A 14,407-nucleotide genomic window follows, 5' to 3' on the forward strand; every position below is an offset into this window, starting at 1 on the left:
TCTCAGCACACGAAAGACAGGGAAAAGCCCATAGAACTACTTTGAATTCTTCTGGATTCAGCTGAAAAGATGCTTTTAAAAATATCATGTGTTTTGTTTTGGGTTTTTGTTTTGAAACAAAATTCTCATCAAAGATTTTACTGGCATAGAGTTTTGCCAGACTAGTGTCTTTAAGTGGTCTATGTCACTATATCTTTATCTCCTCACACTAAGTATATTTATTGAAACATGTTAATCTATCCAACCTCAAGCATTTGTACACACCAAAGGATTCAGAGTTTAAGGAACTTAAATATAAATATGATGTGTTCTTTTAACCAATGTAAACTTCACCCAGAGGTATAAGAGCAAATTCTCAGAATTATTAAAGCATGTGTGCATGATTATATTTATATGTAATACTTCAGTAACCACTTCCCCAGCTGCCCTTCTTTTCTTGCACTAAGACTTCAAGTTTTCTTTCTTTCCTCCTCTGATCTTTTTATGTAGCAAGGACCGTGCAGCAACTGCTGCTGGAGCTGCTGGCCTGGCAGGTGGGCACCACCGGGAAGCGTGGACCACCAAGGGTCCCTCCTATGAGGATTTATACACTCAGAATGTTGTCATTAACATGGATGACCAAGAAGATCTTCATCGAGCCTCACTGGAGGGGAAATCTGCCAAAGAGAGACCTATTTGGTTAAGAGAGAGCACTGTCCAAGGAGCATATAATTCTGAAGAGATGAAAGAAGGTAAGAGTAGAGGTTAGTAAGATGAATATGTCTTGAGTTCAGTAGAAAATAAACTTGACTTGGTAAGAAATTTTGCCTGGGCAATTCTTAGTTTTATTGAAAACCATCCCCCATCTGTTTTATAAAACAGTTGCCTTATAGCAGAAAGTAAATTGAGCAATAAGCAGTAAAACCAACCAGTATTCTTGTATTATCCTTCAACTTAGTTGAAATAACAGACAACTTTTTAAATCTCTGTTTTTAGATTTTAGAAATTGTCATTGTTTTGTCTTAATTTCTTGCAAAAGTGCTCTTGTATGCAAAGTGGCCAGATTCATCTCTTCTTTAATCTTCTGTTGCCTTTTTACATGCATTTTTATTTCTTTGAATTGGGAGCCTTAACTATACACTAGCCCAAACTTTTTATGTTGCCTCCTCATAAGTAAAAAGGAGTTGTGCTGCTTGAAATACGTAAAAAGATATCACATGAATAAAGAACAAGTATCTCACCATCCAAGAAGATTGACAGAACTTTATACCAGAAGGTTTTAGAAATCTCTGTAAGCCCTGAAGTGTTAACAGTTGCATAATAATCAGGAGTTTGAGAGCTGCACCATTTTACTTTATAAATTTTAGTCTCAAATTACTGGATTTAGAGACTTTGGATGATGATGGTTTAGGAGTAGGTAGGAAATGAGAGGCTAAAACTGAATAAATGTTACTCAGAAACTGGGAAACAGATGAAATAGGGAGTCTGTACCTCTAATCAGATTTCATTAGTATTATAACTTACCTGCCCCTATTCCTAGGTTATGTATCATTACCAATGTATCACTGAGTCTGGTTCTTTAATGCTTAAGAATCATCAGTAACTAAAAACCACTTGTTTACTTTTTTCCTAAGTGCTTTCTCCTTCATAATTAGCATTTCTTTTACTAAGAAATGTATGCTAAGAATTGTAAAAGTAGTGTGGAGTTGGGTAGTGATGGTAAAGCAGGTAATACCTCTAGTGTGATTCTCGTTAGTTTTTTAATTGCAACTGGAAAAAAATTTTCCTTGGTAGTTATACTTCAGTCTCCCTTCTTCCCTTTGATTACCTTGGCTGTGATGTTTAGTTATTTTGATGCAAGTTATTTTAGATTACATCGTAGTTAGTCTGTCAACTATTTAATGGTTGGTTTTCCCCAGCTTGGCGTCTTGCCTATTCTTGAAGCACAAACCTTTTTTTTCTGTGAACTTAGTAACAAAATCGAAGGAAATAAAACTATTATTAGCCAGTGTTATATACAATTAGGCTCATAAGTTTAACATTCCATGTTTATAATTCCTAGAGTGGTGGAATTTAAATCATAAGGACTTTAAATAAGTCATCTAGCCTTGGTTCCCTCTTGTGAATATTTCCTTCTGTGTATAAAATAGTATATGCTGTTAGGTCTAAATTTGCTCTCATTAGGTTTTATGATAGTTGAATAGACTCTATCCAGTGAACTGTAAAGTGAGTCTTATTTGTCCTACACTTTATTTTCCTCAGAGTTCAATTTACTTTAATATCTTTAATAATTTCATAGACTTCAATCATGTCCTCATTACTTTAGTGATAATTCTGATTCTTTTTTACTCTCCTTACAAATCATTCTCTTCCCCCAAGTCATCTCCACCTACATTTTTTGTCTTATTTTAATTGTCTTTTTCTGGACTATCTCCAATTGTAATATACTTTACTTGAGACCTAGTAATCAGAACAATACATATTATTTATGAATGATTTTATTATTAATTATTTGAGTTTTATTTCAAATATCCTTCAGGTTTTACATGACTCTTTATTGCTTTGGTTCTGGAAGCATATTAAGACAACTTGAGAATTATTTGCAGGAATTTTTTTCAGATCCTCTCCTTCCCTTTTTGTGGTAGCTTAGATCAGGTTGTTTAGTATATTTTAGATTATTTTTTGCTAGGCAGATTTTCTTATACTATGCTAGTACTAACATAGATCTAGGGACTTCCCTAGTGGCCCGGGGTTAAGACTATGCAATCCCAGTGCAGGGGGCATGGGTTCGATCCCTGATTAGGGAACCAAGATCCCTCTTGCTGCACAGCAGAGCCAAAAAAAATTTTTTTAACTAAAAAAAAATCCCTGAAACTCAGCAGGTTTGAAAAACAAACTAGATCTAACACTCTTATGCCCACTTATTCAACCTTCAGCTCTTCCTATATTTTTTTGGTGTTAGTTTGGGCTTTAAGTACCCAGAATTGCTTAGCCCATCAGTGAACTTGACAGTTTCCCAGTACACATCTTTTTTGTAATTTATAACTCTGTTAAATAAGACAGTTCCTAGAACTAGTTTTTCTGCTTTACCATTTAGAGATTTCATTTATCCTTATATTTTGTCTTCTGTCTATAACAAGACAATTCCTTTTTTGCCTAAGTCTCTCAGGAACCTTGTCAGAAATCTTTTAGACATGACTTCATTTAGTTTTGACTTGCATACATTACTTGTCCTTTTTTCCCCTTGAAACACTACATTGGCAATAAGGACCCTAAGGAGGAGGTTCAGCTTCCGGCGCCATTTTTAAATAAACCGTGAAGTGTGATTTCAGTTCTCACGTCTACATCCATGTTATCAAAAACTTGTTATCTCTGATCTAAACTTTTTAAGTTCTCAATTCCTATTTCCTTTTCTCTTTCCTATATGTCTCATCTTAGGAGTTCTATCTAAACATTGTAAAAATGTCCAAGATTACAACTAATTCATTCTCATATGTTAGTGAGAAGATGCTTTCACTTTTTCTGTGGCCAGGATTGGGCATGGCAACCAACCCACCCCAGTATGCTTGCCTGGAGAATCCCACAAATAGAGGAGCCTAGTGGGTTACACTCCATAGGGTTTCACAGAGTCGGCCACAAGGAGTGAAGCAACTTAGCCCACACGGGTCTTCTCTTGATAATGATAATAGATAACACTAATCTAAGTACCAGACCTTTGCAAATATTCACTTAATCACCCTGGTAATCCAGTGAGATAAATACTATTTTCCACCCTTTTTGTACATCAGAAAACTGAAGCAGAAAAAGATGAAGTAGCTTGGCCAAAATAACACATCCAATAAATGTTAGTCAGGATTTAAATAAAGGAGTCAGGTTTCAATCAACATTTTAATTTCTTTTGTGTGTTTTAAATGGCATTATATTTGGTATTATTTTCAGAATACAGGATGCAAATGTTTTTCTTAAATTCTTCATTTGTAACGTGTACACAAACTGATAGGAAGTGTGTGATGTGTGTTTTCCTTTCTGATACTAGATTCCTAGATAGAGTCCAAAGTACACTTAATTTGCTTCAGGAAAATAAGCTGCCATTTATTTACTCATTCATCAAATATTTATTCAGTACCTAACAAGCAGTAGTCACTATTCTGGGTGCATGGGATATATCACTGCGTAAAAAAGGTAAGTATCTGTTGTGGAGAACTGACATTTGTGGAAAGTAGGTCACAGAGACATTAGGCATGAAGTACTATGTTAGAAAATAAATGCTATATGGAAAAAATAGAGCATTAAGAATATAGAGGTAGGGGTGAATTGAAAGAATGTAAAATTTGAGTAAAGACATGAAAGATGCAAGAGAGTATAGGTACCTAGAGGAAAAATATCCCAGGCAAAGGAAATGGGCAGTGGAGAGGGCCTGAGGTAGGAATGTGTGTGTGGTGTGCACGGGGAACACTATGGAGGCCACTGTGACTGGACCAGAATGAGCAAGGGGTAAGAGAAGGGATAAGTAGTGGGGCAGGAGGAATTCAGATGATGTGGGACTTTATAGGTTATCATAAGACCTTTGGCTTTTGCCCCAGGCAGGATGAGGAACTTTATTTTGATGTCCTGTTATGCCAGCTACAAACTTGGTCCTTCACAGACATTACTTCATGTTCTTAACCAGAGCCCTAGAAGCCAAATACTTTTATCATCCCGTCTTATAGAAAAAGGTACCGAAGTTTAGAGACTAAATAACTTGCCCAAAGTGTTACAGCTTGCATGTTGGATGAACCAGGGTTCAGATCCAAGCTATATGTCTCTTAAAACCCATGTGCAGGGACTTCCCTGATGGTCCAGTGGTTAAGAATCCACCTTGCAATGTAGGGAACATGCATTTGATCCCTGGTTGGGAAACTAAGATCCCACATGCCACAGGGCAACTAACCCTGTGTGCCCAGTAAAGATCCCATTGTGCCCCAACTAAGAACCGATGCAGCCCAATCAGTAAGTAGATATTAAAAAACAAAACAAATCAAAACAGACCCAGGTACAGTTGACCTTTGAACACAGGGATTAATCTGAGTATAACTTACATTCATAATTCCTCCATGTCCATGGATTCAACCAACCATGGATCATATATTATTGTAGTATTTACTATTAGAAAAAATATAAAAATAAAAATAAATCCATGTGTAAGTGGGCCTGCACAGTTCAAACCCACATTGTTCAAGGGTCAGCTATACTTAAAGGTTTATGTTACTTAAGCTCTAGTTTGTGAGAAACATTTTGAATATCTTTTGGGCAGTAGCTCAAAAAAATGGAACCAGCGAAATCTGTGTTATCCTATATTATCCTATATTTAAATATATTAAGCTTTTATATTTTATTAGCTGTAAAGGAGTCCCTTTTTTATTTAAGAATATTGACTTTCTGGTTTTCTCTTTCCAGGCGGCATAGATATAGACTCATTTCAGGAGCATGAAGAAGGCCATGCAGGGCCAGATGATAATGAGGAGGTCATGCGAGCATTGCTCATTCACGAGAAGAAGACCCCGTCTGCCCCTGCAGGTTCAGTGGGGGCGGCTGCTCCCGTGACCGCTGCCAACGGCAGTGACTCTGAGAGTGAGACCAGCGAGTCAGATGATGACTCTCCACCCCGTGTGGCCACTGTGGCTGCACATCATGGAGAAGAGGATGAGGAAGACGATGAATTTGAGGAAGTAGCAGATGACCCTGTTGTCATGGTGGCTGGCCGTCCATTCTCCTATAGTGAAGTGAGCCAGAAGCCAGAGCTGGTGGCCCAAATGACACCAGAGGAAAAGGAAGCATACATAGCAATGGGACAACGCATGTTTGAGGACCTCTTTGAGTGAGCTTTCCCTACCTTTTCCTCCTTTCTCTAATGCTCATTTCAAAAAGAGATTTCTTACCTTTGAAGAAATGTGTTTAATGGCTTTCTGCCCCTCTTGATGTAAAGCAACTGTTAATCTTGTGCAGACAATAATGGGAGAGAAAGTTTGATTATTTTATGCCAGAAACTTCCCCACAAGGTAGGTTAGCTATAAGCATTCCCTTACCTATTACTACAGTATTAATATTTTACTGTATTCCCTTATCTAATCGTTTTCCTTTCCTTTTTAAGACACATTTTTCTCCCTTCTGAAATGAGTGTGACGAGTCTATAAGGTAAATTCTTCCGGTCTGCCTGTAAGAAGCCCATTATGATAGGTTACAGTACTTCACTGATCACATCCTTTTTATCTGTTCTGACCAAGCATTCCTAACAGCCCCTGATATTGCTGCCAACCAAGCAGCTTCACAACAGGCAAGTCATTGATGTAGGAAAAAAAAATCTTAAAGCTTCACATTACCTCACGGTTGAAGATGAAGTCATTTTGTAAGGCTCGAGATGAGAGTATGTGTGGAAGGAGGATGATTATGCCTGTATCTCATGACTAATATCTAAACCAAAATTGGTGTCTTTAGAACTGACTTGACTGACAGATGTTACTGTTTTGCTTACTGCCTTATGGTTTGTATATTGGATAATAGAAAACAGAAAGTGTGTTTGGAAAATCCTTAGGAATAAATTAGAGGAAAAAATGTGGGCTTAGGATAAGGAGTCCATGTAAAGTATTGAAGAATCGAGAGCATTGGAAACAGTACCCTTACAATTGTCTGAATTTGTGCTGATTTAGAAAGCTGAGACTGGTACCCTTCTTTTTCAGTTCTTCCACAGTGCTATAAATTGTTAAAGAGGTCATCGCAGCAGAAATCAGCATATAACAATTGATTGCTCCTTTGTTTTTTTCTCTCAACCTTTTTGAAGCCTTCTTTTTCTCTTTTGATTCTTGTCAAGCATGGTAATTTAGAGTGCATCCAGTATATTGTTGAGCATTGTAACCTCAAGGAAAATAGTTTATTTTTGGTTCTGATATGTAGCATGGTATTATTCCCAAAGGCAGAACTTTAAAGAACTTTCATACAAGGGTCTACAGTTGTATTTTTTGTAATATTTTCCCTTGCATTGTCATTTTTAGGTATTTATCATTTTCTAGTACATGTGTAAAGTTAAGACAGATTTTAGAGCATCTGAGCCTTGTGTGAAGTAATGTTTCATTAACTTGGGTTGTATTAATGACTAAATATTGACAATAAATCAATTTTGTACTGACTTAAATTTGTTAATTTCTAGCTCTGTAACATCTTGGAGCATAATTAAAATGAATACTTTTCCCAATGAAGAAAAGTGTTTCAGAAGTTTTTCTCTTATTGGCATTGTTTCACATAGTAGATGCAATTGTATGTGATCTAAACTTTTTTCTGGCCATAAGTTGCCTGAAGAATGACTTTAGGTATGTACCTTGTGCAAATAGGGCTATTCAACTTTAAACGTTGTTTTCTAAACATTGATAGTTTAGAAAGAAGTTCAGTAGTAATCAGATGTTAAGTTTTGAAATGTAGTTCTAGGTGAACTGTCAGCTCTTCGTTTCAGCGAATACTCATTTCTTGCTGTTTTTTTCTTGATCTCACTTGCATGTTCTTTTTCCTAAAGCTACTGTTCTGTTTTTCTTATCTGTTATCTATTCTTTCATCTCCCTCTTGGAGTCAGTGTTATAATCTATGACTGTGCTGAAATTGTTCAGTTTTTTTTTTTTTTAATGTCATTTCTTATTTTCTTTATTTCTCAATTTCTTTGGCTGCTCTTTGGCTGTTCAACCCATGTTTTCCTTGAAACATTTTTTGTTTGGTATCCTAGCCATTACATTGGCCAGGTTTCTTCTTACTTCAGGAAGCCTCCATGCTTCCCTGGCTTCTTTACCTTGCCTCTGCACCATCTGTACTGACTCACAGTAACCATGGACACAAGTCTGTGTGGCAGATTTTCACTGAAGTCTTGATTATAGTAGTAGGGATGGTCAGTGGGAGGGATTCAGCATTGAATAGTCAAGGATTATGATACACACCTTGTTCTTAAAGAGTGTCTTTGCCATTCTCACAGGTTTCATCCCAAGTAGAGTGCTGTAATATTTCAGCTTTCTTTTTCCTTCTCATCATCACCTTTTTCTTTCCAAAGGCCTTGGAAAGTTATAAATGTATTAGAAAAAAATAACTTAGTTCTTTATTTTATTCCTGTTCCAAGTATGACCTTGAAAGATCCTATCATATCCAAAGTGGTCTATCAGAATGTTTCCCTAACTAAGAAACCATTTTTCCACCCACTTTTTCCCCCTTCCCCCACTTTGCCACTTTTTTTTCCTCTCACTGCACTAAATAACTATTCCTCATACACTTGACCAAAGTCAGGTGATGAGTAAACAACTTTGCCCTAGGTAATCGATCCACAGCTTTGTATCTGCTGGAAGATTGCTTCCAATCTATCTACCCTTGTAGTTGAAGCCTTTTTCTCATTTAGATACAACTTTTTTTCCAGAACACCTTAAGGAGCATTACCTTTAAATGATTAAAAGAAAATATCCAATTTGGCATAGCCTGGAAGTCAGGAGACTAGGTTCTAGTCCCAGTTAACTAGACACTTGCAGTGTGACTCTATTACCTGATGTCATCTTCCTGGGCTAGTTTCTCAGTTGTCAATAATGAGAGGATTATGGTAGGATCACCAATATTCCTTTCTGCTCTAATATTTTGTGAAGTGGTAGCTAATGTGTTTTAAAGTGAGGCTGAATAATAAATTCAAGACAACAAGAAGAAGTCTTTTGATGTGCTACAGCAATTCAAGCCAGTTGAAGGATATTTTAATGGAAGGGCTGGTGTAGATAGCAGCTTTAGGATTTAGAATGTAGAAAACCAGAGCATAAGCAATTACTAACTCGGTTTTTGTCTTCTGGTCCGGCCAAGGTAGTTCATTTCTGACCTCAATAACTGAGGAAGAAATAATTGAATATTTCATAACTCTTTTTGGTGTCATTTTGAGATAATTAGGCAGTGAATGGGAATGAGTTTGGGAAGAGCAGTTCCTCTTCTTTCTACCAGTTGGCTGTTTGGCTAGATTCCCAGCCATTACTACAGTAGAAAAACTTACATGTATAGTTTCTTGTTCTCCTTATTCCTGGGTTTAAAAAAAAAAAAAAAAAAAGTAACTAGGAGATGACAATCAAAAAACAAATACGAAAATCTTTAGAATTTAGAAATTTGTATAATTCCATCTTCTATTTGTTCAGCATTTTGTTTCCATGAAAGCTGTTTCACATTGTTATCTCTAGGAGAGCTATGCTACTATCACTTAAAAATTTTTCTTTTTTAAATCTCTTGGGGAAATGAGGAAGATTTTCAGAAAGGAACTAGAACTATGGCACTAAACTTACTGTCCTTTCTATTGACTTTTTATATTATAAAAGCAAAATAAACTGTGAATAAGATAAGTACAGGTATTCTTGAAACATGTAAAGCCGAATGGGTTGAAATGGGAAATGCCTTGAAATTTTGCTTCTTCCTTTGAAGAGCTAAAAGGAATGAACTAATTCTAGTGGTCCTCAAGGAAAGAAACAAGCACCTTAACCTCTCTTCAGAAAGATCTTGCTGTCCTTCTGAGTACTAGAGGCTGCCATTCCTATTCCAGTTGCAAAGCAAATAGGTCTCTAACATGACCCAATTTCAGCAATCAACCCACATTTCCCATCACATGAAAGTACATTATCACTTACCTGATGTAAATAAGTCTGAGAAATTTATGTGGAAACAAAGGCTAGTGCCAGGTGCTAAAGTGCCTTTAATCACATGAAGGCATGTAGAATAGTTGTACAATTTGTTGTTGTTACATAAATATATTATTTAAAAATTCATCCAATAAGATATGTGTATATATATATATATCTCCATATCCTTTGTTGACAGTATGTATCATCCCAGACCTTTTCTAGACCTTTAGAAACAACGTACTCACACTCATACCCACAAATACACTGCGATGCTTTTTAAGTGAATACAATCATGTACACATTGCCCATACATACATTGCTATTTGTTTTTAAAATATCTTGAAGATCTTTCTATATCTGTATATTTAAATCTGATTCATTTTTAAAATAAGGACTAGGTTGAATTGTATAATTATATGGTGGTTTGTATAACACTTCCCTTCTCGAATGGCATTTAGGTAGTGTCCAGTTTTTCACTATTAAAGTGCTATAGTGAATTACCCTTATATATCCTTATTCTATATTTCTATAGGATAGAACCATAAAAGAGAAGTAGCAAATCAAAGGACATGTCCATCTTAAACTGATCAGTTCAGTCGGTCAGTCATGTCCAACTCTTTGTGACCCCATGAATCGCAGCACTCCAGGCCTCCCTGTCCATCACCAACTCCTGGAGTTTACCCAAACTCATGTCCATCAAGTCGGTGATGCCATCCAGCCATCTCATCCTCTGTTGTCCCCTTCTCCTCCTGCCCCCAATCCCTCCCAGCATCAGAGTCTTTTCCAATGAGTCAACTCTTCTCATGAGGTAGCCAAAGTACTGGAGTTTCAGCTTCAGCATCATTCCTTCCAATGAACACCCAGGACTGATCTCCTTTAGGATGGACTGGTTGGATCTCCTTGCAGTCCAAGGGACTCTTAAGAGTCTTCTCCAATACCACAGTTCAAAAGCATCAATTCTTCGGAACTCAGCCTTCTTCACAGTCCAACTCTCACATCCATACATGACCACTGGAAAAACCATAGCCTTGACTAGGACCTTTGTTGGCAAAGTAATGTCTCTGCTTTTGAATATGCTATCTAGGTTGGTCATAACTTTCCTTCCAAGGAGTAAGTGCCTTTTAATTTCATGGCTGCAATCACCATCTGCAGTGATTTTGGAGCCCCCAAAAATAAAGTCTGACACTGTTTCCATGAAGTGATGGGACCAGATGCCATGATCTTAGTTTTCTGAATGTTGAGCTTTAAACCAACTTTTTCACACTCTTTCACTTTCATCAAGAGGCTTTTTAGTTCCTCTTCACTTTCTGCCATAAGGGTGGTGTCATCCAAATCACTTTTCAAAAAAACTGTTGGAGAATTTTAAGCAGGGAAGCAATTTGTAGCATTGCCGTTGGGTTGGAATTGAAACCTGGAGATTATTAAGGTGATTTCAATAGTCTTAGTAATAGAGGGCTTCCCTCATAGCTCAGATAGTAAAGAATCTTCCTGCAATGCAAGAGACCCAGGTTCAATCCCTGGGTCCGGAAGATCCCCTGGAGAAGGGAATGGCAACCCACTCTAGTATTCTTGCCTGGAGAATTCCATGGACAGAGGAGCCTGGCAGGCTACAGTCCATGGGGTCACAAAGAGTCATGACTAAGTGACTAAAACACACACACACACACACAAGTCTGTGGGGATGGAAAGAGGGAACAGGTTTAAGAAACTTTGGAGAGGTGGCATTAATGGACCTGGTGACTGTTTGAATGTGGCACTACCCTGGATGAAGCTGTCTTCTGACTGAATGGTTGTTCCATTTATCAAGATTGGAAATACAGGAGGGAGAGCAGAGTTTATTCTTTTTTCAGCTCGCATCTCGTAAATGGCACCATCATTTCACCTACATCCTCACACCAAAAGTCTAGTAGTTGGTCATCACATCCTGTTCATCAGCAAGTCCTGTCAGACTCAAAATATAATCTAATTTATATAACCTAAGTTTGAAGGTAGAGCTGATAAGACTTGCTAATAAATTGAAAATATATTCGAAATCTCACCTCATACTTCACCACTACCAGCCTACCCCAGGCCATATTAATACCTCCCCCTACCTGCACTTAAAACACTTTATTGACTGTTTCTTAGAATAACATCTAGACCAAACTCCTGACCCTTTTCCATAGGTCCTAAGAGATCTGGCCCCTGACTACTTTTATGAGCACATCTACTATTCTTCCTGTTAACTGCTCTCTAACAACATTGACGTTCTCTGCTTTGCAAATGTGCCAAGGTTTTTCCTGCCTTAGGTCTTTGCCCTAACTATATTCTCTGCATAGAACTTTCTTCTCCATTCCTGTCACTTTTATTTCATTCTCAGCTTAAATGGCACTTTCTCAGAAAAGCCTTCTCTTCTCTTAAAGTAATCTCTTCTCCCATTCATGGTGATATTTTCCTACTTTATTTTCTTCATAATAACATTGATGTTTACAATGAACTTGTTTATTTTTTTATGTCTCTAAACTACCCGCCCCCGCCATCACCACCCTCAAAAGACTAAGGACAGAATACTAGCATTGTGGAATTAATTCTGGCACATGATAGGCTCTCAACGAATGTTGAATGGATGAATGGACAGATGAATTGGCACTAGGAGAGCATACTCTTTTTCTCCACCAAGGCATATCATTTTGTTCCTGCCTGAATTTTATTTATATATATATATTTCTTAATCAATTAGTTATGTTTACTTGTGGCTCATGGTACCTAGGACTGTGTCCCCAGGGTAGCAGAATATAGCTTCTTTAGTGCAACCAATGAGACGCCTAGAAGCTTTAGTTCTGGGGAGCCATTTGCTTCATTGTTCATGGAAAAGAGAACCTAGTGAGTATTTTGTCTAGAACCGCCCTGTCAAATAAGGTAGCCACTAGCCACTTGTGACAGTTGAGTATTTGAACTGTATCTAGTCCAAATTGAAATGTGCTGTAAATATGAAACACATACCAAATTTTGAAGACTCTGTGGGATTAAAGAATGTAAAATATCTTATTAATAACTTTTATATTGATTATTTGTTGAAAAGATAGTACTGTAGATATGCTAGGTTAGAGGAAATGTGCTATTAAAGTTAATTTTACTTGTTTGTTTTTATTTCTTTTATATGGCTATTAGAAAATTTTAAATTGCCTATATTGCTAACATTTGTAGCTTGCATTGTATTTCTGTTGAATAGCACTAGTCTAGGACATTCTCTTCAGGTGCTAGAATTATGTATTGTACTTAGTGACTATATACATTTTTCCTCGTGTACAAGTTTTTGACCTGAATGCTGTGCTCATGCTGCACTCCTCCCTATCCTCTACTAGAAAGGTAGGCTTTGTTTTGTTGGTAGACTCTTTCTCTTGGGAACAATAATGAATTTTGCTTCTGGTTTAATTTTTCCCCTTTCATGGGTGAAAATGGTTGGGGTGAGGAGTTTTTTGTTTTGTTTTGTGTGTTTCCTGAAGTAGGATGAAATATTGGGGATGACATCAGCAGTAGAGATAAGGAACTGAGAATTGTTGACTACCTAAACCAATTTTGTGATGTTGAAAGTGCTGCTGACTCCTGGGTAAGTGAGGAACCTGAGCATCCTGTGAAGCCAAGCCAGAGACGGAGGAGCTCAGAGCCAGTCCTAAGTCAGAGGAGTTGGAAGCCCAAAGTGGTGCTCTGTATGTGTAATCTTAACAGTCAGTGTATGTGAGATTGCTCATGTGTTTATTTCTGTCTCTCCCCTTGCTAGAATGTAAGCTCCATGAGGGCAAAGGCTTTATCTTTCTTGCTTACTGCAGTGTTCTGGCTCATATCCCTGACTCAATATGCCTGGCACATAGTAGGTACTCATCAATAAATACTGAATGAAAAAACAATTACGTTTTTTCGTAATTACTTACTCCAGGCCAGGAGTAAGCCATGGCCTTTATACAAAAGACTAGTTTCCGTTTGTATACCTAATTGTATACCTAACGTTTGTGATGCTATTTTGTATTAATTATCTTCCTGTTTGGAATGCTTACAGATGGTGAGTGCTGATCTACACAGCAAAGTGCATTTTCCCCAGCAACTGGTGAAGCCACCTAACCAAAATACATCTCACAGATGCATCTAACTAAAGGGAATTTGTTCACTTAGTCTGTGTTAAAGTCATTCTTTACAGAAGAAATTGTGAGGAGCAAAGACTGTGCTATTTCTTCAACTGGAGATTTTATTTATCTCTTAATAAATTAAAATTGATGATTCCGTGGTTTCCTTCATGATATCAAAGACCCAGCTTCCTTTTATCTTTATACTTAGTCTTTCTTTTTTGAGACAAGTGTTTGTTGCTTTGTGGTTCCATAATGGCCAATACTTCATCTTTCTACATACATCTTCAGGTAGAAGTGAGGGAGTAAGGCGATAAAGGTATATAACAGTATCAGTATCAGTCAGTATCCCCCTCCCTTTTTAAAAAAATTGTGGTGAAATTCGTATGACATAAAATTAATCATTTTAAATTGAACAATTCAGTGGCATTTAGTTTATTCACTATCCAGTTCCAAAACATTTTCATCACTGCAAAACAAACTCTGTCCCCATTAAGCAGTTGTTTTCCTTTCTCCTGGGGAAACCACAGCCCTTGGCAACTACCATTCTTCTTTCTGTCTGTGGATTTACGTATTCTGGTTATTTTGGATAAATGGAATCATTCAGTATGTGACCTTTGTATCTGGCCTCCTTCACTTAGCATAATGTTTCAGAGGTTCATCCATGTTGCAGCATGTGTC

The 14,407-nt window shown here is 37.2% G+C and overlaps 1 protein-coding gene across 5 annotated transcripts in view; it reads left to right on the forward strand.

The window, feature by feature from the left end:
• The window catches only part of GTF2E1 (general transcription factor IIE subunit 1), a 40,806-nt gene extending 26,926 nt beyond the window's left edge, over positions 1–13,880 (forward strand). For 3 of the 5 annotated variants that reach the window (XM_059886064.1, XM_059886062.1, XM_059886061.1), the window contains exons 4-6: positions 490–731; positions 5,416–5,836; positions 13,663–13,880. In XM_059886064.1, coding sequence (XP_059742047.1) covers positions 490–731; positions 5,416–5,836; positions 13,663–13,669 — 670 coding nt within the window. In that variant the 3' untranslated portion in view covers positions 13,670–13,880. Of the gene's footprint in view, positions 1–489; positions 732–5,415; positions 13,514–13,662 lie in introns of those variants that run through there. The other 2 variants (XM_024991325.2, NM_001103294.1) reach the window with 2 other exon arrangements.
• The last annotated feature ends 527 nt before the right edge of the window (positions 13,881–14,407 follow it).

The sequence above is a fragment of the Bos taurus genome, chromosome 1 (genome assembly GCF_002263795.3).
Source record: "Bos taurus isolate L1 Dominette 01449 registration number 42190680 breed Hereford chromosome 1, ARS-UCD2.0, whole genome shotgun sequence".
In the NCBI taxonomy this organism is placed as follows: Eukaryota; Metazoa; Chordata; class Mammalia; order Artiodactyla; family Bovidae; genus Bos; species Bos taurus.